General features: G+C 47.9%; 1 protein-coding gene across 1 annotated transcript in view; it reads right to left on the bottom strand.

The window, feature by feature from the left end:
• The window catches only part of gpatch1 (G patch domain containing 1), a gene marked incomplete at its 5' end in the record, with an annotated part of 33,769 nt that extends 7,511 nt beyond the window's left edge, over nucleotides 1-26,258 (bottom strand). The window contains 14 exons of the mRNA XM_083653016.1: nucleotides 180-268; nucleotides 1,615-1,742; nucleotides 2,712-2,893; nucleotides 2,996-3,283; nucleotides 13,040-13,253; nucleotides 15,098-15,177; nucleotides 15,927-16,074; nucleotides 16,274-16,519; nucleotides 17,374-17,432; nucleotides 18,843-18,940; nucleotides 22,219-22,379; nucleotides 23,229-23,314; nucleotides 25,213-25,347; nucleotides 26,189-26,258. Of these exons, the coding sequence (XP_083509142.1) occupies nucleotides 180-268; nucleotides 1,615-1,742; nucleotides 2,712-2,893; nucleotides 2,996-3,283; nucleotides 13,040-13,253; nucleotides 15,098-15,177; nucleotides 15,927-16,074; nucleotides 16,274-16,519; nucleotides 17,374-17,432; nucleotides 18,843-18,940; nucleotides 22,219-22,379; nucleotides 23,229-23,314; nucleotides 25,213-25,347; nucleotides 26,189-26,258 (1,984 nt within the window). The remainder of the gene's footprint in view (nucleotides 1-179; nucleotides 269-1,614; nucleotides 1,743-2,711; nucleotides 2,894-2,995; nucleotides 3,284-13,039; nucleotides 13,254-15,097; nucleotides 15,178-15,926; nucleotides 16,075-16,273; nucleotides 16,520-17,373; nucleotides 17,433-18,842; nucleotides 18,941-22,218; nucleotides 22,380-23,228; nucleotides 23,315-25,212; nucleotides 25,348-26,188) is intronic.

The following is a 26,258-nucleotide window of genomic DNA, read 5'->3' as shown; positions in this document are numbered from 1 at the left end:
GGCCCGGCCCGAGTGGCCCGTTCGGGTACCCTCAGGCTTGCAGCTCTCTAACGTACTATAGCTTTAACTTCGAAAAAACATGCTAAGCTCTCTCGCTGTCAGGAACGCAGCAGCGCCTCCTGTCTGCAGAAAGTGAAGAAGTGAATGAAAGCAGTGTGTCATGCAAGGTGCAGCTGTACCTGCAGGCTCTGTCTTCTCTGTTACAGTCAGGAAGTTGAAGACTGAGAACTTGTCTCTCTTCACCTTGGGCAAGCCCACCAGACCTGACCTGCAGGACCAATCACAGTCAAGTCAGCTCAGTTACAGGTAAGCCCACCAGACCTGACCTGCAGGACCAATCACAGTCAGCTCAGTTACAGGTAAGCCCACCACACCTGACCTGCAGGACCAATCACAGTCAAGTCAGCTCAGTTACAGGTAAGCCCACCAGACCTGACCTGCAGGACCAATCACAGTCAAGTCAGCTCAGTTACAGGTAAGCCCACCACACCTGACCTGCAGGACCAATCACAGTCAAGTCAGCTCAGTTACAGGTAAGCCCACCACACCTGACCTGCAGGACCAATCACAGTCAAGTCAACTCAGTTACAGGTAAGCCCACCACACCTGACCTGCAGGACCAATCACAGTCAAGTCAGCTCAGTTACAGGTAAGCCCACCACACCTGACCTGCAGGACCAATCACAGTCAAGTCAGCTCAATTACAGGTAAGCCCACGACACCTGACCTGCAGGACCAATCACAGTCAAGTCAGCTCAATTACAGGTAAGCCCACCAGACCTGCCCTGTAGGACCAATCACAGTCAAGTCAGCTCAATTACAGGTAAGCCCACCAGACCTGACCTGCAGGACCAATCACAGTCAAGTCAGCTCAATTACAGGTAAGCCCACCACACCTGACCTGCAGGACCAATCACAGTCAAGTCAGCTCAATTACAGGTAAGCCCACCAGACCTGACCTGCAGGACCAATCACAGTCAGCTCAGTTACAGGTAAGCCCACCACACCTGACCTGCAGGACCAATCACAGTCAAGTCAGCTCAATTACAGGTAAGCCCACCACACCTGACCTGCAGGACCAATCACAGTCAAGTCAGTTCAGTTACAGGTAAGCCCACCACACCTGACCTGCAGGACCAATCACAGTCAAGTCAGTTCAGTTACAGGTAAGCCCACCACACCTGACCTGCAGGACCAATCACAGTCAAGTCAGCTCAGTTACAGGGAAGCCCACCACACCTGACCTGTAGGACCAATCACAGTCAGCTCAATGACAGGTAAAAGTAGGCAGAGCTCTTTCCTCTTTCCGGAAAAATTTGCACGAAGAGTTCCGATTTACAGACAGCAGCAGCATTGGTAGACATGGAGTTTTATTCCCTGGATATTGTCAGAGTGTATTGTCAGAGTAACAATGATTTGCATCTCTTCAAACGGAAATGTTGTTCGTTTTCTTTACACAGTATACTTGAATTTGTCATTAAATCATCATTCACGGAAAAAAGGTAGAGGTCTGAGACTGTGTGTGTGTGTGTGTGTGTGTTTGTGTGTGTGGGGGGGGGGGCATACCCGGGGTAGGGGTCTGAGACAGTGTGTGTGTGTGGGGGGGGGGCATACCCGGGGTAGGGGTCTGGCACGTTGAACCTCTTACACAGCAGTTTGTCAGGGTGCCACTGCATAGTGTCTCTGGTCAGTTTCCCAAACATCTTCATCTTCACTGCTGCCTGCTTATCGTCCACATCGCCCTGAGGGAGACACCATGACATCAACCCAATGAACCCTCCTCACCTCTAACACCTTCACATCGCCCTGAGGGAGACACCATGACATCAACCCAACGCACCCTCCTCACCTCTAACACCTTCACATTGCCCTGAGGGAGACACCATGACATCAACCCAATGAACCCTCCTCACCTCTAACACCTTCACATTGCCCTGAGGGAGACACCGTGACATCAACCCAATGAACCCTCCTCACCTCTAACACCTTCACATCGCCCTGAGGGAGACACCATGACATCAACCCAACGCACCCTCCTCACCTCTAACACCTTCACATTGCCCTGAGGGAGACACCGTGACATCAACCCAACGCACACTCCACCTCACCTTTAACAACTTCAAGTTTGTTCATTTTTATACAACAGTTAGTTTCGTCCGAGACATTTGATTGCACAAGAGGCACTGTTTTGGCCGCTGGCGGACTCTCTCGTGCTGGCAGAGTGGGAGCACGCCCGCCAGCACGACCAACAGCTCCCCTAACGGCCACCGGTGTCACTAATTCCTCATTCTTACATATATGTCCTTTAATGTTACATTGTTAACTGGCAATTACATGACAATGCATCTCAGGTGATGTTGTGGGCTAACGCAAAAGTAATGTAATATGAGTAGTTTAATAAATTAACTTTCTACAGGGAGTAATTAAGTCAAGTAATGAATTTATTTATTTATTTTTTATAACAAGTAATGTCTAATACCTTACTTTTTTGAGTAATGACCCCAACACTGCATAACACACACTCCTCTAACCTCTTAACTATATGGTCATGATGATATGGTGTGTTATGGGTACAGGATCATTTGTTATGGTGAGGTTTGCTACAGTATAATTATGGTTTGTGATGGTACCATATGTTAGTGTGGTAGGTTAAGGTACAGTACAGCAGCGTTCATGATGTTCCAGTGTGATAGGGTAGGGTAGTATCTGACCTCCTGCTCCAGGCTGACCTCCACCGTGTCGTCGTTGTCCTCCTCCTGTTTGGCTCTGGTGAAGCGTGAGGAGAGGAAGGTGGAGCTGGGCCGGTACAGCACAGAGGAGCGCACAAACTCCTCCTTCTCTCTGCTCACCTCCCACTCCGTCATAGTGGGGTCTGCAACAGCCTCCAGGGCGTCTGCATTTTTGACATTTTTGACAAGAATTGATCATTGCTATTGGGTGAAAAAACATAATATATAATATAAATATGATATATCTGCCGCGACTAGTCGCCTACCTCTGTCTCCCTGCCTCAGTCGGCTGAGGTAGAGGTCGTAGCGAGCTTGCTTGCTGGGGTTGCTCTCAAACGGTCTGAAGCTCTGGCACCCCTGGGTGCCCCTCCAGGCCGCCAGGGCCTCCTGCTGCTGGGACGGGGGGGCCGCGGAGCTCTGAGCCGACGCCCCCGCGGACAGTGCGGCGTGGGGGGGATCCGGGGTGGGGATGGAGGGGCGGCTGGAGGAGCTGCGGAGGTTGGCCAGTCTCTCCCTGTCTACTGAGCTCAGCAGGTCCATGACTGACGTGGGCCCTGTACAGGAGGGATAGTCAGTAGATGGACAGTGTGCTACCATGCTAGCATTATGTGATCATTATGTGTGCTGCTGGGCAGTATGGACCAAAAACCATATCTCATTATTTTTAGGCTGAATGGCGATACATGATATACATATGGGCCTGTCTCCATGTAGCGTCTTTTTCCGACCGTTAAACGCTGGAAGTACGCTGGGAACGCGCACAATGTACAAGGAAGCAGTCTGAAACTAATGTTAGTTCAGTGCGGTAGTAGCTTGATAGCTGACAGCTAACATGAGCAAACAACACACATACAGTGATTTAGCTCAACACTCACTCAACACTCACTCAACACTCACTCAACACTCAGTGTCTAGCCAATCTGCTCCCAAAATTGAGCCTTTCTGTCTCTGTTGTGATAGTTTTTCCATATGATTAGTTGCATGAAAAGCAGCACCCGACACCAGCGTCTTTCTGAAAAGTTAAAATATTTTCAGCTGGAAGCGGGCGCACAAAAACGCCGGAGTGCTCTGAAAATAGATGCTGGGCGCAGCGCACTTTCTCTAGACGTCCGTGTGCGCCCGCAAACACTCGCTCCTCATTGGAAACAACTGAAAAAAGATGCCGGAGCTGAGGAAAAGACACTAGGTCGACACAGGCCCTATCTCTGTATTTTCTACGAAGTGGGCTAAATGTTCAGTTGTGCAGAACGCTGGAGGCTGTATCGGCCATCAATCGGCCCTAATTACAGAATAAAAAAATCCGGCTACGTTAGGTCATCCACAGGGGTGACCTAAATTTCTGCTCACTCACTGGAAGGGCTGGGTCATATGGACAAAATCAAATACCACAATATTTTTGACCAAATACCCATCCATCATATATGGATAATCGTGACAATATTGTAGGGATGACTATTGGTGCTTTCACTAAATATTGACACAATGAGGCCATTTACACCTGGCATTAACATGCGTTTTCTGCCATCAGATTGCAATCCGATTGTATTTTATCACTTGAAAGTACAGGTGTAAACACCCCCAAAACGCATTGAAGAAGGATTGCAATCTGATCGGCCAAACCACCTCCGGAGGTGGTCAGGGACGCATTATGACAACATTTAACACAAGTGTAAATGCAATGCGTCCTCTCAAAACGCATTCAGCAACTACCATACGGAAATACATAATCTTCGGAAGTTGGTGACGGCACGGACACCTGAACGCAATTCCCCGGCAGCACCGCACCGGTGTGTGCCCTCATCTCGCCGCTGTGCCAGATGCGCACACACACAGGCAGCCTGTCACCATGGACCGGCTAAAAATTCTCTATCTCCCCCCCGCTCCGCTTTTGCACAACAATCGTAGCGTTGCTTCAAAGTTTTGCTGCGGAGGTTTTGCCACGGCTGTAACCACCTGTGTTGCGTTCAGGTAACATCCTAAATTACAATGTTATACAATTGAGAGCAATTTCTCTTTTATAGTGTAACGGACTGAGTTATAGGATAACTGCTATGGTTAAGTCTGACACGTTAATGCAATGTTCTGTGCATGCACTTTATTACGAGGTTTGGAGGGACTTGAACGTTACGGGGATTAACGGTAAACTAGAGGCTGAGAGGCCTGTCAGTCATGTTAGCACCTATGAGAGCGGGTCGCGGGAAGAAGCCCGCCGGGGATTGGCTAAGAGATAGAGGGAGGGATTGTTTTGGTGTGCTGAATGAGGAAGCGGGAGAGTGCGAGTGAGAGTTGAAGGAGACGGGTGTGTGTTCTTGGAGAGGGACTAATGATTGCTCGGGTTTGTTTTGGCGTGGGCTACGGCCAACAGTAGTTCCCCTCTGTGTTTTACGGAATAAAGTGCGGTAACTATTAGGGGTGTCACAATATATCGTCCCACGAAATTTCGCGATAGTAAAACGTCACGATATGTATCGTTGAGATGAAATCTCATATCGTGGAAAAAAAAAAAAAAAAAAAAAGTTTTTTTTTTTTTTCCCCCCCCCCAAAAATAGACAAAGAAACGTCTTTGTTTGTTGAAGTTCAATGTGTGGAAAGTAGTTCAGTTGAACAAGTCTCTGAAGAGACACATGAGAAGTTATACAGGAGAGAAACCATTCAATTGAGTTTCTGGCAAAACTGTTTACTTGACAGGAAAAACTGAAGATGCATAAAAAATAGACTAAGAAAAGTCTTGTTGTTTGAGTTTGAAGAAAAACTGAAGATGCATAATGAGAATTTATACTGCTGAGAAACCTTTTAGTTCAAAGTAAATCTAAGTGACGGTGTAACTCATTCTATTTCAAGATAAGCCTTATCTCCAATCTCATGTTTTTTCTAGTTGTTATTGTAATAACAATTTCCCACAACAGCATGTTTTGTATTTGTGCATTTCAAATAAAATACTACTTTTCCAGTCATATATTGTCATTATTCAAGTTTAAAAAAATATTGTTAAAATCGTATCGTATCGTATCGTTATCGTGAACCCAGTATCGTGATACGTATCGTATCGTGAACTGAGTGTATCGTGACACCCCTAGTAACTATATCCGGACTCCGCCTGGTTTATGACAACGCTACAGTGGTGTCAGAATAAAAGAAAGAATAACGAGGTGAAGAGGAAAGTACGCCTGCTACCGCTAACGCACTCACCTTCCCCGAACGGAGATGCTGCCCGGCGATATGAACAAGATAAAGCAGGAGGAGGAAGACAGCGCGTGGGACCAATACACAGCTGCCTGGAAGGCAGAACAAATGGAACGGGAGCGGGTGAGGAGAATGACTGCTCAGATGGCTGCTGAGGCTGGGTTTAAACCAGCTGCCCACGGAAAAGACCCACGTGTGGCTGCGAGGAGCGAGGACGTTAAAGTGGCTCCCCTCTCAGTGAAAACCCCCAGGTACGATGGCAAAGCCGACTGGGAGGCTTTTCATGCACAATTTGAACTGTTATCCCGAGCCAGCAATTGGTCCAATGAAGCTAAGGCCCTCCAGCTTGCTATGTGCCTTACTGGGGATGCTATGTCAAGCCTGCTGTTACTGACCCCTGCTGATAGGAGTGACTATGATGCTTTAGTGGGGGCATTAAAGAGGCGATTCGGACGATGTTCAGCGGCTAGCTTGATCCGCTCCGAACTGTGCAGTCGAAAGAGGCGTCCTGGGGAACCATTGAGAGATCTCGGCAATGACATTGAAGGGCTCGTTCACCGCGCCTATACTAACATGACCCCTACCAACATTAGCGAGTTAGCCCGAGACCACTTCCTGCAGGCACTGCTGCCGAGTGACCTGCGTATCCAGACGATGCTGGCCCACCCCAAGTCCCTCCTGGAGGCGTTGGAGTTGGCTTCGGAGAGGGAGATGCTGGGCACTGCCCCCCCCACCCCCATGTTGGAGGATGCACCGAGGGTGAGAGCTGCTGACGTGTCGGGGAGGGGCGAAGCGGCGCCAGCCTGGGCGGAGGAGCTGACACAGCTGGTGCGGGCTGCCTCGCTGCGTGGGGAGCAGCGTCCATGGATGGGCGCGAGACTCTGCTGGGCATGTGGAAAGCCGGGCCACCTGGCCAGAGAGTGCCCCAACACGGCAAACAAACAGGGAAACGGGATGGGGAACGCATAACCGGGACGGTGCGACTCCCCGGGGCGGCGTCCCGACCCTGCACAGGCGGGGATATAACACAACACGACCAGGTGGGGACATTACAAACAGGGGAGGGGGAGGGCGGCCAGCAAGTGCAGGTCGTCATGCTGGGTCGGACGGGGACGGGAAACTGCTGGTACGCCCCGGTGACATTTGGGGGGATATGCTGCTCCGCACTGGTTGACACGGGTTCGTCAGCCACCCTGGTGAGACCCGACGCAGTGGGGAGCGGGACCACGGTCTTACCCACCATGGTGAGATTACAGACAGTCACTGGGGACCGGGCGCCCATGGTGGGGGAGGCATTAGAGACTGTGGGGGTGGGGAGGGAGACGCTTCACTGTCCAATATGGGTCGCGGACCTAGAAGACTGCATATTGGGGCTGGACGTGCTCGAAAAACTGGACTGTGTAATTAGCACCAAGCGGGGGACACTCACATTTCCAGACGGACACGTTGTGCAAATGTCTAGGCAACCCACCCAGCCGAAACGTTCCCCGGCCCCCACCATCGCAGTCCTGACAACGGAGACAGCGGCGAACACGACTTCCGGCTGCGTTCGGGATAGGCAACCGGTACTGCCACATGCCCCGCCCACCACCACAGAGGCGCAACCGCACCCCACAACTGCTGCACCACCGGGTAGTGGGGGGGGGGGAGGATGGAGAGAGGGTCTCGGTCGTGAGGGAGGTGTGGGAGGGAAACCGGGAGGGGCTATCTGACGTTGAACAGGAGCTGCTGTGGCAAATATTATTAGAATTTAAAGACAGTTTTTCACTATCAGAGGATGACGTGGGGCAGACCCAACTAGCCCAGCACAGCATCGACACGGAGGGTGCCCCGCCCATCAGGATGAGACCCCGACGCCTTCCACTGGCTCGACAGGCGGCAGCGGAGAAGGCGTTACAGAACATGCAGCGGGCCGGGCTCATTGAACCCTCCACCAGCCCCTGGGCCGCTCCAATCGTCATGGTCCCCAAAAAGACAAAAGGCGACTGGCGCTTCTGCGTGGACTTCAGGCGCCTCAATGGTGTGACCAAAAGGGACGCCTACCCCTTTCCACGGGTAGACGAGTCCCTCGACGCGGTGGCGGGATCGTCCTGGTTTACGTCGTTGGATCTACGCAGCGGATACTGGCAGGTCCCCCTCACCCCTGACGCCAGACCCAAAACCGCCTTCGTCACACACGGGGGTCTGTGGCAGTTCAAAGTCCTCCCTTTCGGCCTCTGCAACGCCCCCGCCACGTTCGAGAGGTTGATGGACAACGTGCTCGCGGGGATCCCCCGCCAGGAGTGTGTCGTATACCTGGACGACATCCTGGCCCACGGAGAGTCATTTGAGACGGCCCTCAAGGCGCTCCGACGCGTACTGGAGAGAGTGGCTGCAGCGGGTCTGAAATTAAACCCCCAGAAATGCAGCTTCATGAGACGGGAGGTCAGATTTCTGGGGCACAAGCTGGGGTCTGGCGGCATCGGCACCACGCGCGAGAAGGTACAGGCGGTGGAAGAGTGGCCCACCCCCAGCTCCGCTTCCGAAGTAAAGAGCTTCACAGGACTAGCCGCCTACTACAGGAGATTTGTGAGGGGCTTCTCCACCATAGCCGCACCCCTGTTCCGACTACAACGGCCCAGGGAGAAATTCATCTGGACAGACGAGTGCCAGAGAGCATTCACCTCACTGAAGAAGGCCCTCTTGGAGGCCCCCGTCCTCACCCCACCCGACCTCACCCTGGCCTTCATACTCGACACAGACGCCAGCAATGTCGGCGTGGGGGCGGTACTGTCACAGCTGACCTCGGAGGGGGAGAAGGTGATAGCATACTACAGCGGGACACTCAACAAGCACGAACGCCGCTACTGCGTCACCAGGCGGGAACTGCTCGCCGTGGTCAAGGCGGTCAAACACTTCAAGGATTACCTCGGGGGCCTCCACTTTACAGTCAGGAGTGACCACTCCGCCTTGCAGTGGCTCATGTCCTTCAGAGAGCCAGAGGGCCAGCTGGCACGCTGGATCGAGGACCTACAGGCGTACGACTTCAACGTGATCCACCGGGCGGGCAGACGGCACGGAAACGCGGACGCACTGTCCCGCCGGCCCTGTGCCACTGACGGCTGCCGCCACTGTGAGAGAAGGGAAGTGCAGGAGGAGGAGCAGCTGCAACAAGGGGTGAGATGCGCAGCAGCGGGCCTGACAGCGATCGACGCTGGAGAGTGGAGACACCAGCAGAAAGAGGATGCTGACATCAGACCTGTGCTCACGTGGGTAGCGGCACAACACCAACCCCGGTTGGAAGAGATCGGCCTGTGTTCCAGGTCTACAAAGGGACTATGGAGTATGTTTCCTAACCTGCGTCTGTGTGACGGGGTACTGCAGAGGGGGTGGAAAGACGCGGCCACAGGAGAGACACTGTGGCAGGTGGTCGTGCCCAGAGCCCTGCGGGAAACAGTGCTACAATCGGTCCACGGAGCCCCTGGATCGGGTCACTTTGGGGTCAACAAGACACTCTGCCGCCTTCGTCAGGGGTTCTACTGGGGCCAACATGGGCGGGACGTGGGGGATTACTGCCGCCGCTGTGACAGCTGCACAGCATGTAAAGGCCCCACGGGCAGATCTCACGCCCAACTCCAGCAGTTTCCGGCGGGCTGTCCCATGGAGAGAGTGGGGATTGACGTGCTCGGGCCATTTCCTCGCTCAGAGAAAGGTAACCGCTACATCCTCACTGCAATGGATTACTTCACCAAGTGGCCAGAGGCATACTGCCTGCCGGACCAAGAAGCAGAAACAATAGTGGATGCACTGGTGGAGGGGATGTTCAGTAGACTTGGGGTCCCCGAGGTCATTCACACCGACCAAGGCAGGAACTTTGAGTCCCGCGTGTTTGCAGCCATGTGTGAAAAGCTTGGCTCCCACAAGACCCGCACCACACCCCTCCACCCACAAAGCGACGGACTAGTCGAAAGATTTAACCGCACGCTGGGACAGCAACTGGCCATAGTGACGGCTAAACATCAAGGAGACTGGGACACGCATGTCCCCCTGGTGTTGATGGCGTACCGGTCTGCTACGCAAGACTCCACCTCCTGCTCCCCCGCCCTTCTCATGCTTGGCAGGGAGATTAGGACCCCGGCTGAGATGATGGTGGGCAGACCGCCCGACCTCCCGGCGGACCCCCCGGGGCTTGAATATGCCCGGAAGCTGCAGGATCGGTTGGAGTGCGCCCACGAGTTCGCCAGAAACCAGCTACGGAGGGCAGGGGCGAGACAGAAAAGGAATTACGACGTGCACACCAAAGGTCAGCATTTCACTGCTGGGGACCTGGTGTGGGTGTACAACCCCCAGAGACAGAAAGGCAGGTGCCCCAAACTGGACAACAAGTGGATGGGGCCCTGCAGGGTCCTCGAGAGACTGGGCGAAGTCGTGTATAGGGTCCAGCTACCGCCAAGAGGTAGGAGAGTCGCCCTACATCGGGATAGACTGGCCCCCTACCGTGGCACGGACACCCCCCCAGGAGAAGGGGGTGAACGGCGCGGTAACCGGGTTGACAACCCGACTTCCCCTCGCCCCGCCCCGCCCCATTCCCCCCCTCCTGATGGCCTTTCGCCCCCCCACCCCTCCCCGCCCAATCCCACCCCCCCTGATGGACTGTCGCCCCCCCACCCCTCCCCGCCCAATTCCCCCCCTGATGGACTGTCGCCCCCCCACCCCTCCCCGCCCAATTCCCCCCCTGATGGATTGTCGCCCAGGCGGGGTCGGGGGCGGACCCGGAGAAGAGTAAGACCCCCAAGATACCTGAGAGACTTTGAGTGTTAACTCGGGGCGAGTGACTTTGAGGGCGGGAGGTAGTGTAACGGACTGAGTTATGGGATAACTGCTATGGTTAAGTCTGACACGTTAATGCAATGTTCTGTGCATGCACTTTATTACGAGTTTTGGAGGGACTTGAACGTTACGGGGATTAACGGTAAACTAGAGGCTGAGAGGCCTGTCAGTCATGTTAGCACCTATGAGAGCGGGTCGCGGGAAGAAGCCCGCCGGGGATTGGCTAAGAGATAGAGGGAGGGATTGTTTTGGTGTGCTGAATGAGGAAGCGGGAGAGTGCGAGTGAGAGTTGAAGGAGACGGGTGTGTGTTCTTGGAGAGGGACTGATGATTGCTCGGGTTTGTTTTGGCGTGGGCTACGGCCAACAGTAGTTCCCCTCTGTGTTTTACGGAATAAAGTGCGGTAACTATATCCGGACTCCGCCTGGTTTATGACAACGCTACAATATCAACACTTCTCCTTTGGAAAAGGAGCGGAAAATGAAAGGAAAATGAGGGAGAAAGGGTTCGAACCCTTTCCCCCTCATTTTCCTTTCATATAAAAGAGAAATTATGCTCTCAATTGTATAACATTGTAATTTAGGATGTTACCTGAACGCAACACAGGTGGTTACAGCCAATGACATGCACGGAAAACGTATGTATGTGTGTGTGTGTCTCGGACCCAGTGTCATTGTCAATAAACAGATAAAGAAATAGATGCAGTGCTGCGTGATCGGCCATCGTTTTGTCCAGGTGAAGGGGACGTTCACTGTGCATTTGAGCTTAACAATAACCTATATTTCCCTGTGCATGTATGAAACATGCATGCACACGTTCAGGGGGCGCGCGCGTGATGACGTTCGAGCTGGAGAGCAATCGGATTGCAATCTGTTCACCCAAAACGCATGTTAGTGCCAGGTGTAAATGGAATCAGGCTGAAGCGATAAAATACAATCTGATTGCAATCTGATGGCAGAAAACGCATGTTAATGCCAGGTGTAAATGGCCTCATTGAGATTTTTTGATAAATAATCATCAGTAATGTGGATATAATGACTAAGTGGGTAAAGGTAAATAATAGAACAGCTAGAACAGTCTGGTCAGTTCAGAACATTACATCACTTTACTGTAATGCAGCCTTAAAAACCAGGAAAAGACAACAGTATGTCATAATGATATTACCATATCCAAAATCGAAGGCGATATCTGGTCTCATATCACAATATTGATATATTGTAGATATATAACCAGCCCTAGATCTGTATCTAAATGTTTTAACATGTTCTTGTCTCCACTAATAATTCTTCCCAAAACAAAAACAAAAATCCTAGATGTGGCTGATGTAAGGGGTCATAGTAAAGAGAGACTACCGTAGTTCAATCTTAGATGTGGCTGATGTAAGGGGACATAGTAAAGAGAGACTACCGGTAGTTAAATCCTAGATGTGGCTGATGTAAGGGGACATAGTAAAGAGAGACTAGTTAAATCTTAGATGTGGCTGATGTAAGGGGATATAGTAAAGATAGACTAGTTAAATCCTAGATGTGGCTGATATAAGGGGTCATAGTAAAGAGAGACTAGTTAAATCCTAGATGTAGCTGATGTAAGGGGTCATAGTAAAGAGAGACTAGTTAAATCCTAGATGTGGTTGATGTAAGGGGTCATAGTAAAGAGAGACTAGTTAAATCCTAGATGTAGCTGATGTAAGGGGTCATAGTAAAGAGAGACTAGTTAAATCCTAGATGTGGCTGATGTAAGGGGTCATAGTAAAGAGAGACTAGTTAAATCCTAGATGTGGCTGATGTAAGGGGTCATAGTAAAGAGAGACTAGTTAAATCCTAGATGTGGCAGATGTAAGGGGACATAGTAAAGAGAGACTAGTTAAATCCTAGATGTGGTTGATGTAAGGGGTCATAGTAAAGAGAGACTAGTTAAATCCTAGATGTGGCTGATGTAAGGGGTCATAGTAAAGAGAGACTAGTTAAATCCTAGATGTGGCAGATGTAAGGGGACATAGTAAAGAGAGACTAGTTAAATCCTAGATGTGGTTGATGTAAGGGGACATAGTAAAGAGAGACTAGTTAAATCCTAGATGTGGCAGATGTAAGGGGACATAGTAAAGAGAGACTAGTTAAATCCTAGATGTGGTTGATGTAAGGGGACATAGTAAAGAAAGACTAGTTAAATCCTAGATGTGGCTGATGTAAGGGGTCATAGTAAAGAGGGACTATTGACTGACACTTCCATTTCAGTGGCACGTGAGCACAAAAACACAACGATAAAACAAACATTCCGCATATCACAAAGGCTCATGTGACTTTATCATCACTGTTATACCTGGCAGGGCCGTCTCCCCCAGTAGCGCCCTCCTCTGGCCAGAGTCCAGCTGGTGGCGTCCTCCATGTTGGGCCCCGGCCTCGGCTTGGACCAGCTGGCCCTTGGAGGTCCGCAGAGCCTCGGCCAGCACCGGACTGACACCAGACACATCGACCACCGGGCGGAAGTAATGCACCGGACGATAGTCACTGGGCAGAGAGGGGGGAGGGAAGATCTACAGAGAGAGAGAGAGAGAGAGAGAGAGAGAGGGAGGGAGGGGGGGGGGGTGACGGTGAGAGTTATTAAAAGGTCCCATTGTATGCTATTTTTAGCTGTTTAAAACATGTCTCATGGGTTTTTAAAACAAGGTTATGAAATATGATGCAAAAACAATCCCTCAAATCCAGCCTCTGTGAGACTTCTCATTAACTGAATTTCTCATGAACTATGTGCTGTTTTGAGGGGATGGGACCTCTGATAAGATGATCTGTTAGGATAGATCCATCGTTGGTGCACTTGAATGTTTTCTGGATATTCTTCCATGCTACACAGCTATGCTACAGTACATACAAGGTTTGTCGTCCGCATTCAGTTAGCGAGGGTGGCGCTGATAAGCGGGCAAATGAAATAAGTGTTACGCCGGGGACACACCAGAAACGTCTCAGAAGCAGCGCGTCACGGATGTGTCGAGTAGGAGCCTGGGCCCAGTTGCACAAAGCACCTTAGGTTAAGATTTCCCTTAGAGTCAGAGTTAAGGTGTCCATAAAATAGAATCGGCTGCACAAAAAACCCTTAAATCTTCTCCATAAGGTTAAACATTTTAAGGAAAACATAAGCACAAGATTTCAGGGTGTTTTGTGGAGCCGATTCTACTTTATGGACACCTTAACTCTGACTAAGGGGAAATCTTAACCTAAGGTGCTTTGTGCAACTGGGCCCTGGCCCTCAACACCAGAAGCGATCTGTTTTGTTCCACGCTGGTCACAACTTGTACTGACTTCATGCCCGGCTGCACACGCCCACTCGCGGCTCGCGTCAAAAATAGACCCGATGCCGAAACTCTCGCTGCAGGACGCGAGAAGGATCACGATGTGACGCGCTGTGGCCGGTGTGATCGGTCTCCTCTGTTAACAAGGATGCCGAAATGAAACTGCCTCCACAACGCAAAGCTTCTGGTGTGCTTCTGGTGTGTCCCCTGCCGTCACTTTATGTCACAAAGTTACGGAAGTCAAAATGGCTCGTTTGGAGGCATGTTTTGCTTACATTGCTGCTGTGGCTTTATCTGGGGACCATGTGTTTTGACACTTCCATCATGTTTATATGCAACACGTTCTCACTCCGACCACGTAGCATATTGACGCTTTGTCCCGTCCCTTATGCGCCACTTGTTACTAACATGGTACCCTTGAGCGACCCATGAAACGACTTGGGCTTTCCGACTAAACTCAATGCAAACCCATAGAAGTCAACTTTGACGCTTATGGCAACTGCTCCCCCATCAGCCTAACTGCTCGCCCATTAGTCAACTGCTCACCATTAGCGTCTGGGGGGAGGTTAGGTTTAGGCGTGGGAGGTGGGAGAGGTTAGGTTTAGGGTCTGGGGGAGGTTAGGTTTAGGCATGGGGTGGGAGAGGTTAGGGTTAGGGTTAGGGTCTGGGAGAGGTTAGGTTTAGGCATGGGGTGGGAGAGGTTAGGTTTAGGGTTAGGGTCTGGGAGAGGTTAGCTCCTCCAGACCCTAATGGGCGAGCAGTTGACTAATGGTGGAGCAGTTAGGCTAATAGGGGAGCAGTTGCCATAAGCGTCAAAGATGACTTCCATGGGTTTGCATTGAGTTTAGTCGGAAAGCCCAAGTCGTTTCATGTGTCGCTCAAGGGTACCATGTTAGTAACAAGCGACGCACAAGGGACAGGACAAAGCGTCAATATGCGACGCGCTCAGAGTGAGAACGGGTTGTTATATGATATGATATGTTTATATGTTCGCACCCCCAAGTTCTTTATAATCAAAGAGGCAAGGGAAATCCCCTGATTGGATTATAGATCATTATAGATTATTGATATTTTACACTTCAATTCCTTACCGTTTTCTCCTCAGCTGATATCGAGGCCAGCGTGAATCCCTCCAGGATTTTGCCCAGGTACGAGGAATCTTTGCTCGGCTCTGAGACCAGATCAAAGAATCATTTTGTTAAATGCATCACTTTTTAAGACCGTTTTAAAAGCAGATTTAAAACTAATTTCAAATGAAGCTGTAGAGGAAGCTGAGAGGAAACGTTGCAGCAGAAAATACAAGGATCCACAACGATGAGTAGAATATAAACACGCGCACATTCGCAATAGCTGTGACATTATCCACTCCACTGGCCCCTTTCAGCCAATTGGCATGAACACAAACACACACCTTAACTCACAGGCACACACCCACACACACACACACAGACGCACACACACACAGGGATGATCGATTAATCTTCTTTTTTTTTACACACAAAAAATGTCTGGCAGAAAATACTAAAGAAAGTGTGTTTTTCCTCAATGAAACCTTTATTCCAAGAAGTTCTAATCTGACAACAATCCTCTTAAATAAGGCGGTTACAGTTTAACTGTTCAACAAAAAACGAAACAAAAAAGATAGGTGGCGCTCATAAAGAGTCAGAGTGAGAGTCAAACCTCTTCACAAATTAACGAGCCAACGCTACTGCAGTCTTGAACACAATCGAGCCTCTTTGAGACTCTGCCACGTAGTGAAATTCATTCAGTCAATCTCTACTGTATTTGATAACAACGTTAGACCGATGAAATTCCATGTGATCGACAAAATTCGTAACGATCGATAATTCTTAACGATCCATTATCGTTCAAATTCTTAACGATCTATTATCAATCATGGATAAATCATCCCCCTAGTACCTTTCTTCTTGGTGTACTGCTGTGGTGCAGTCCAGCCGTACAGCCCGTCGCCCGGCTCCTCTCCGCCCAGCACCGCGTCGTAGTTAGACATGGCGTCTCTGTGGTACACATCTTCATCGTCGTCCTCCAGAGCCCCCACCCCGAACCCCTGAAGGTCAAAAGGTCACCAACACCGTCAAACATAGGAAACACAGCAGCAGCTCAGGAAGACACGCACACATACACACACACACACACACACACACACACACACACACACACACACACACACACACACACACACACACACACACACACACACACATTCATATACACCCGCGCACACACGCACACACACCCCTACCTACCTGTCCGGCCACCCCTCCTCTATGTGTGTGTTTTGATGTGTCTTTAAACAGCTGGCTGGTTCTGTCAGACTGCAGGTTGAACAGGTTGAAGTGTTGTGGAGCAGAGTGGCCCTGCAGGGCCCGCCCCGGGTCCAGACCCCGGTACCCCAGACCCTGCACCCCCACTTTGGGGCTGAAGTCCAGGGGCGTCACGTCTTTGGGGGCAAAGGTCACATTCTGCGGGGCAAACTCCTCACTGTCGTCATCCTGCCACGCAGAGAGAGGAGAGAGGAAATAGCAAAGAAATGATCCTGCTTCAGACTCCAGAGTCTGGTGTTTACTTTAGCACCAGACACTTTAACACTGAGCACCTAATGCACTTAAACTTGTGGTCTCTCCATTCCCTGCTTTGTCTCGCCACATCGTACATATTATATTGTCATTTGTCCGTGTTATCTGTTGTCTTTTGTTATGGTTGTGAAATCCATGTAATGTTGTATCTTGTACATGTATTGTTGTAACATCAACCTGCCAAGGGACTACAGATGGTGATGATCAGATGATCTGGCATATTTACACGAAAAAGTTCATTAATATGTATTTCCCCTATTTTAAATCAATCAATCAATCAATCCACAATCGAGCGAATCAGAGCCTTTGTGGGTGTTATTATTGAAATCACTCCCTTAAACAACATGTCTGGTCTCCATGCACTTTACCCTTGTATTTATATGTTGTATTCTGCTGCTCTATATTTAATCTATCTTTTTGTTATTGCTGCTGTGACATGGCTCACCAGTGACTAGTTGTTGGCCTTCTAGTCCACTGTCTTCAGGAACCCTGCCTCCCCCTTATTGGGACATAATAAAGTTGAAGACTGTCTTTGCAAAGACAATATTTTTGTCCAAAATGACCAACAGTAACATCAAGCCTCGGTGAGACTAAAATTGGTTCATGATTTAATTTTAATTTTAATGCTCGTATCTGGTGATAGGAACTGAACAGACGTTCCAGAGACTGGACATCTAGGACTAGGTCTGGACAGACCAGAGCAGACTGGATTCTTGAGTTGTTGCTGGTGCCAACACACTGTCAGACTGGTTTTTAGTGGGTCCACGTACCGCTGAGTCCTCTGAGCCAGCAGGGGGCAGCACACAGCCGTAAACCCTGGCTCCACCCTCTATCAGGAGGAAGAAGATGAGCTTATTAAAACTTCCAAAAAATACCTTTGTTGACTGCTCTTTATTACTGTATTTATAACAGCATGGTACAAACATTAGCATACTATTCCAATGTATAAGGTAAAATCACAAGTAGTTTTCACATAGAACAAAACATTTATCTTTACAGTTTATCTCTATCCTCCATATTTTTTACAAACTTTTTAGATTGCAGTAGGTTAGAATTTGGGATGTTTTTAATGAATTCTTGTTATTAGTGAATTTATTTAATTAGTGAGTCAAAAAACATACAGACAATTTGCTGCTCAAAAGTCACAAAACTTCAACTGTACTATCAGTGGAGAAACAGCACCATGTCGTTATGCTCATGAAAGGAACATGCAGCAGATTTTCAACCAGCTTTGTATGATTACAACAGTCAGTTGTTCTGGAGATCCGCCGGGCCCACGGGACGGGAGCCAGTCCAATTAATCACAACCAGGTCTCAGGAGAGGTCTCTCTCCATTGGGTGATAAGCTCAATTCGTTGTTGCTAGTATGCATTGTCTCAGGCGTGCCTATCACACACGATGGAGGGACAACTGGATGGTTGTGGTAGTTGTGTTGACAAGCACCTCCTGTAAGGAGTTGTGGAGAAGAGGGTGGTGTCTTCTCCGCGGGTTCCCCGGAAGAGCGATAAGTAAGCAAGCAAGTCGTCCAGCTCCTCACTTCCAGCATGGAGTGGAAGTCCTCTTCGGTAGTTGCTTGATCTTCTTGGAATGGTCTTGAATGTGTGGTCTACGTCGTCAGACTGTCATACAAGGTACGTGAACTGGCAAGCCTCTCTACGCCTGCTTAAATATGCATAACCGATGATCATCATAGATCATTATGAGGATTATGACATCATAGGTTACAGTATCACCGACATCGTGATGTCATCACGTCATTGTGACCTCCTCATCCTCATTCCTTATCCTCACTGTGATGTCATCACTGCTCGCAGTTCCCATTGTGATGTCATCACTGATTATGTCATCAGTCACAGCAGTTCCATGGGACCAGCTGGATCCGGAGGCCCTGGATTGGGCCCCAGGGATAGTCGGCCTGCCATGAATAGGCACCTGCGAGAGAACATTTCTAACAGTAGTATATCAGAAAACTGTAAACAGAAATGAAGCCATTCATTTAGTTTGTGGACCAGTGTGACATCACTGGTCCACACCTTAACTCAAATAAACTCGCAATAACGGTCCAAATAAATGAATGACTTCAAAACTGTTTACAGTTTTCGGACATACTACTTGATGTTGTAATGATACAAAGCTGGTTGAAAATTGTGTTTCTTTAACTTCTCATAATTTAAATAAATGAGTGCAGCCAATAAGCATCTGTTGGAACAGGTGGAAGGTGAAGTGAAGCGTAGCCGACCTGTTTTCTGCCTGCTGGCTTTCCTCTTGACACGAGGCCCCACGCCCTGGCCCTCCTTCCAGCCCATCAGCTTCAGCAGCTCCACCCCGATGGACGACCTGACACACAAAACCAACACAGCCGAGTTCACACACTTATTTTACAATTCAATCCCAAAACTTTTGCATAAGTATAAGTTCAAGAATGACATCTTCCTATTTAAGGGTGTGTGTCCACAATAGCGTTTTTCTGTGTTTTTCTTTGGCGTGGAAAAAGCGTTGCCTGGAGTGCTTTGCTAGCTCACTAGCTTAGCACTTGTCTTCTAGCAGACAAATACAGTGTTGTGGAACAAGCAAAGGCTTACCGGATATTTCCAATCAGCGCCGCTGCTACATAATGGCGTTTCAGTGTGACTTTTCACGGGCCGTTTCTCACTTATCACTTAAGATGATGATCACTTGGCTGCCGCTCAGACCATGAAAGCCTCGGTTCCAGGCAGCGCAGAGCGCGCGCGCCATCTGCGGAGGTCTGCCTCGCTCGACTATGTGGAGCCCTGTATTCCTGCTCTGGATGATGCCCTTTGCGGCACTTTGTGTCCTATTCTGTTTCCTATAGAGAGGCAAAGTGACCGCCTACTTCCTGCTTCAGCACTGTACCAGAGATTTTTATCCGCCATTTATTTTCCCATAGACATTTCGTAAAATGTTTATAAAAATTGTTTTACTTCGTCAAACCAAACGGTTCAGCTATATTTAGAATCTGGAGAGACCACAGAACATTTCACTCGGATCAAAATTTAAAAAGAGTCCACAGAAAAAATATTTAATGTAAATCCACATTTTTTTTAACGTTTTGGTGAAATGTTATGTGGTCTCTCCTGTTTCTAAATATATCTGAACCGTTTGGTTTGAACAAGTAAAACTATTTTTATAAGCATTTTACAAAATGTCTATGGGAAAATAAATGGCAGGAAGTAGGCGGTCACTTTGCCTCTATACATGTCCGGTATCCATACTGCCTTTAAGATCCCTGTCACAGTAACGTAAATTCAATAATAATTACAACATCCTATTTCTCCACCACCAGCACTTTGACTTCCTCCATATTGTTGTTGCTATGGACCGTATGGGAAACGCCCAGTGTCTCCATCATTGCGATCGGTTGTCTGGAAAAGGCGGTTCACATCACCCGTTTGCTTTTCTGAAAAGTTGAACATTTCTGAACATTTGAAAGTGCTCCACTCTGAGGAAGAAAAACACCGGCTGCAGCACCTTTCAGGAGTGGACGCCTTTTGTGCATACATATATATATATATATATATATATATATATACCGTATATATATATTTGTGCATACATATATATATATATATACGGTATATATATATATATACGGTATATATATACGGTATATATATATATATTTGTGCATACATATATATATATACACCGTATATACCGTGTATATATATATATATATACCGTGTATATATATATATATATATACACCGTGTATATATATATATATACGGTATATATATATATATATATATATATATACCGTGTATATATATATATATATATACCGTGTAGGGGTGTCACGGTACATGTATTCGTCCCGTGAATTTACGGTACGACCCTCACGGTACCTCGTTTCACGGTACATGAAACGACACGACGAATACGTCAAATCCAGAAGCACCTAAACGCTGTTTGAACGGCATTGAATTGAATTGAATTAAACGCCACATTAGAAGACACACCAAAACAACACAAGGGCCATAGAAATCCGCGTTCACAGAATGGGACGTTTTGTGGCGATAAGCTGTTTTGCAAATTCTGTCAACATCAAGCCAACGAGGTAAGCTTGCCAATGTAACGTTACGTAGCCGCGACAAACTCCTTTATAGTTGCGTGTTGCGGCTAAACGTTACATAACACTGACAAGGCTGTTAACTTGTAAACAAGCAACATACATCGCGTGGGATGAGTGATGCGGTCAAGCAGACATCTGCGGATGCAGACAGGCAAGCTGCGGTGAGGAAGAGGCGATGACTCCTTGTCATGTTCCAATAATCCATTAGATGACCGAACGTAATCATATTATGCTAAACAAAACTCACATCCAATAACGTTAAGGCGCTGACAGGGTTCTTTCCCGTACTTACTGGGAAAGTGAAACCCACCCCACTGTCTAGTGGGGGTATCTTTCAACAGAGGTAAAGAAGTTTTTCTTCTTCTGCCGTTTTATTCTTCTTCTGAACATGTAGGTATTTTGACGTTGACTAAAGAAACACTGCCGCCTAGTGGCCGCTTTTAGATAGGATTCCAAATTAGTGCTTACATCAAACGCAAATGCTACATAAAACAAATACAACAGGGGGAGGGGTTGGTGGGAGTATTAGGCTACTCCACACATGCGCTCTGTTTACAAACTTGTGTACAATAAAGATTTAAAGTGGGGGGAAATGCCTTTGCCCTGTCAAACAGCTGGAATACAGACATCTGAGAGGGAGGCGCACCCCACACTTTGAAAATCACTGCTCTAGAGTAAAACCTTTTTGTGTGGATTGCCTAGATCTTATTAAATAGTGGACATTTATTCATTCCCACATATTAGACACTATTTCTGATGGTAAAAATAGCGTAAAAAGCAGAATTCAGACATATTCAAAGGGAAAAAAACAGAATTTGGGATTTGTTGCTTTTTTTCCCCATTTTCGTACCGTGCCGTATTCGTACCGAACCGTGACCCCAAAACCGAGGTACGTACCGAACCGTGACTTTTGTGTACCGTGACACCCCTAATACCGTGTATATATATATATATATATATATATATATATATATATATATATATATATATATATATATATATATACAGTAGGCTATATATAATATACTAAGAAGCTAAGTGAAGCTTCTCTGGATGAATCAGCTAAGGGATGTTGACAAGAGAAAGCTCCTTGCTGTTGCCGTTCTCATTCACAAATTCACAAATTAGTTTTTAGAGTAAAATTTGTTGCTTTTTCTGAAAAATCGAGAGAAAAGGTGGGTTCCGTATTTACCGCCTCTCACAGGTTACTGAAGGAATGAGAGTTTACGGAAGTTCTGCCAGAGACGGAACTAGTTACATCATCATTATCAATTATCCAATGACAGCCTGCCATCTCTCCAAGCAGTGTGTTTAAAAGGGGGTGTTCCCTCCAACCTGTCTGATGCTCTTGTCTCCTCTCTGCTGCAGTGTCAACCCACCACCTCTCCAGCTTCCACCCCAGTACCACCAGGTGTAGTAGACTTCTTCTCCCAAAGGAGGGAGGGTTCCGACGCCCCCTAGCTGCCAAACTCATGGCAGTTGCTCCTTTAATGAAGGATGTTATTGATGTGGTGGTTGGTACCTGGCGGGGGCGATCAGCTCCTCCAGCAGGGTGTCTCCGGGGATGGGTGCAGACAGGGAGCTGAGGGCCCGGGCCTTCTCCCTGGCCGGGTCCAGCTTGCTGGACGAGAACTCCCGGCTCCGGGTGATCTCTCTGGGGGCGATGCCATGTTCACCCATGTCCTGACGGGGACAACAAGGCTGGGATCAATACTAGCCAACTCTCTCTGTCATTTTTCTGGTGTTCCTTTCTTAGACACGTTTTTTCTTTTCTCTTTCCTGCATCCTGCCACTATTTACTGCTGCAACAACCCTATTTCCCCAAAGGGAATAAAGTTTAATGTTATCCCTCATGTAGGTCCAGACTCTGCTCACTCTCTCTGAAGTATGGATGGGCAATGGTTTTCCAAAAACTCATTTTATTATAAAAAAACAAACAAAATCAAATAGTTTATGTGAAAATCTGCTTGTCTGAAAAAATGGCCCGCCATGAATTTAGCAATTTTGTTGTTGTTGCTAAAAACGTTTTTCCGTTTTACCGTTTAAAACAGAAAAACGAGCGCTAAATATTGTTTGGCCCGCGACTCCTTACATTTTTCGGTATGCGGCCCACAACCAAAAAAGTTTGACCACCCCTGCCGTACATGCTACGAACCCATGCAGAACAGCTTGGGTAGCCTGTCGGGTGGTAACAGTAGCACAGTAGCACCCAGAGATTGTATTAAACTGAACGTGTTACGGCACTAAAGCAAAACTCCGTCACAAGGAAAAGGTTGCAAGTAAGTAACAATGTTACTGCATTAAGAAAAGCTGATATTCTGTCATGGTCTGGCCAAATAGTTCCCAGCCAATTTCGAATCGTATTTTTGCTAGAAATGCGGCATCGCTAGTCTGAATCAGCTGCATCACCTGTGTGAAGAGTCTGTTTTGGGTGGCAATGGATCATAAGATTCGATCGATTGATTGATCGATCAATCAATCGATCGAGATTGATCGATCTATCTATCTATCTATCTATCTCTATGGTAGTACCTCCTCATCCATGAAATCCTCCGGCCTGACATGTTGTTTCTCAGCTTTCAGTTGCCGTGACGATACAAAGCTGGATGGGGTCCAACCTGAGAGGACGACAACACAGGATCAGCCACTAAAATGTGTTTGAAATAGGTTTTGTTTGGTGAGCAAATCCCACACCTGTACAAACAGAGGGTGGAACAGCAGAGCAGTTGCATGTGATTTTTTTTTTATGAATGAATGATGAAACTTGTATGTTTGAGACGTGCCACAGATAACCAATGCCACAGCAGTATTTGACTTATTTGGTGTTTCCTGTCTGGTGATTTGAAGATGTGCTTGGTAATGCTGCTTCTGAGACCCGGGTCCACTCCTGGAGCCTTCCAGGATCAGTTTAACAGCAGCTGTTATTCACATGTTAACATCAGGACATAATGGACAGTTGTGTTCCAAATGTAATTTATTGTAACACGTTGAGCAGTAAGGTTACACCCCCCCCCCCCCCCTTGTATCAGCATTTTACTACCTGTGTGTGAGTGAGGGAAGGGGGATCAGCTAAGTCAATAAAAGGAACACTGGATGAAGGGTGTAAGAAAATATCGATACACTTGAGTATTGCAATATTATGTTTTGTGATGCTGCTGTATCGATTCCCAAAACACAAAAAACACAAAATAATCTATTTTTAGTTAATAATAGTTTACATGATGCAAAGTTTTGTGGCAGTGATTCATTTTGTGCTGTGTTTAACCACACAGTGACGCAGTGAGAGCAGGTAAGCCAGGTACAAACCCAACAGTCAGCCACACAGTGAGGCAGTGAGAGCAGGTAATCCAGGTACAAACTCAACAGTCAGCCACACAGTGAGGCAGTGAGAGCAGGTAATCCAGGTACAAACCCAACAGTCAGCCACACAGTGACACAGTGAGAGCAGGTAATCCAGGTACAAACCTAACAGTCAGCCACACAGTGAGGCAGTGAGAGCAGGTAATCCAGGTACAAACCCAACAGTCAGCCACACTGTGAGGCAGTGAGAGCAGGTAAGCCAGGTACAAACCCAACAGTCAGCCACACAGTGAGGCAGTGAGAGCAGGTAATCCAGGTACAAACCCAACAGTCAGCCACAGAGTGAGAGCAGGTAAACCAGGTACAAACCCAACAGTCAGCCACAGAGTGAGAGCAGGTAATCCAGGTACAAACCCAACAGTCAGCCACAGAGTGAGAGCAGGTAATCCAGGTACAAACCCAACAGTCAGCCACAGAGTGAGAGCAGGTAAACCAGGTACAAACCCAACAGTCAGCCACACATAGGGCTTTCACACCGGCAGGGCTCCGTGCCGGTTCCGGTTCCAGAACCCTAATCTGAACTGGCCGGGGCGTTCAGACCGAAAAAATAATTGGTTCGGAACCTGAAAATTTGGTTCTCAGCGGAACCAAAAAATAGTTGGTTTTCCTTGGGAACCGTGACATCATCAGTGGGCGTGTCTCATTCTAGGCTGTGAAAACGAGCAGGAAGGAGAAGAAGGCAGTGACAACACAGAGAAAAATAATTTGCAGTGGTCTCCTGAGGAAACCAAATGTTTAGTGGCGTTTTGGGCATCTACCGAATCTCAAGAAAAGCTAGAAAGCAGTACAAGGAAGAGCAAGTCATATGCCGAACTTGCAGAAGAGAGGGCCAAGGCTGGGTTCACTCGAACGCCAGACCAAATAACTAATAAACTTAAAAAAATAAAAAATAAACTGAAGAAGGACTACCGAATAATGTCCTCCCACTTTGGTTCCGCTTAAACTGGTGTGAACACGGGCTGGTTCGCCAGAAAGCACCAAGGTTCTGAGACTCCAGAACGGAGCCGGAGCCAGAACCAGAACCGTGCCTGTCTGAAAGCGCTGACAGTGACACAGTGAGAGCAGGTAAGCCAGGTACAAACCCAACAGTCAGCCACACAGTGAGAGCAGGTAAGCCATGTACAGTGCCTTGGTGTTTGGAGGCAGAAGCACAGACCTTCCTTGGAGCCCGCGGTGTTGTAGTAGCCAGCAGAGAAGCCTCCAGTGAACGCTCCGTGGAACCTCTGGAAGCGGCCCTTCTCATCCTTCACCGTCTGCTCATGGAGAGGAACCGGCTTCCTCAACGGCTCATCTGGACCAAACACACAAGTTACATGTAAATAAGCCCATACTCAACATATTCAATATATCATACTGTGAAATAAGTCTCAGATAGTTTCACGAATAAGAGTGTGTTAGGGTCAGGGCTGCAACTAATATTGTTTCTTTTCATTATCGATTAAAGTGTTGATTATTTTCCTGGTTAATCGATTAGTCGTTTAGTCTATAAAATGTCAGAAAATGTTGAAAAATGTCATTCAGTGTTTTCCAAAGCACAAGATGGCATCCTTAAATCTCTTGTTTTGTTCACAACCCCAAGATATTCCATTTACTGTCTGTCAGAGGGGTAAGAAACAAGAACATATTCACACTTTAGAAGCTGGAATCAAGGAATTTTGAGCTAGCCTATATGGGTATTGAGAAACAACCTTATGATTATCGTGATATTGATATATCGTCTAGCCTAGGCTTTCTCATGCATGGGAGATACCATCGCACCCAAGTTCATATAGCGAATTTATGTCAGCAATTTACACACAGGTGGTAGAATCGGACTTAAAACCTTTTATGAATAGTGAGGGTCGGGACCACTCTTCAATTCGGCATACACTCAAAACACCAATCACGCTAACTTTCACTCTGACGGTGCCGTAGCCAATATGTAAGGCAATATTAAACTATCAACATTTTGAATAGAGTTTGGTGTAGTATCGCGGCTAGGCATAACATAGCATAGCATAGCATAACATAGCCTTGGTGTTAGCTGTGCTGGTTAGCAATGCATGTTAATATAACTGTTGGAGACATCGCATTACTATTGGCAACGGGTTAACCTGCAAACAGGCAGCTTGGGAGTTATTAACACGTCCTACCTTCTTCTAGGGGCTCCAAAGGCGTGCCATAAGTTACAAAGTCCTCATCACTGTCACTGTCCGACGCCAT

Source organism: Poromitra crassiceps, assembly GCF_964638095.1.
Source record: "Poromitra crassiceps genome assembly, chromosome: 16".
NCBI lineage: Eukaryota > Metazoa > Chordata > Actinopteri > Beryciformes > Melamphaidae > Poromitra > Poromitra crassiceps.
This window is presented reverse-complemented; position numbering and strand designations above follow the sequence as displayed.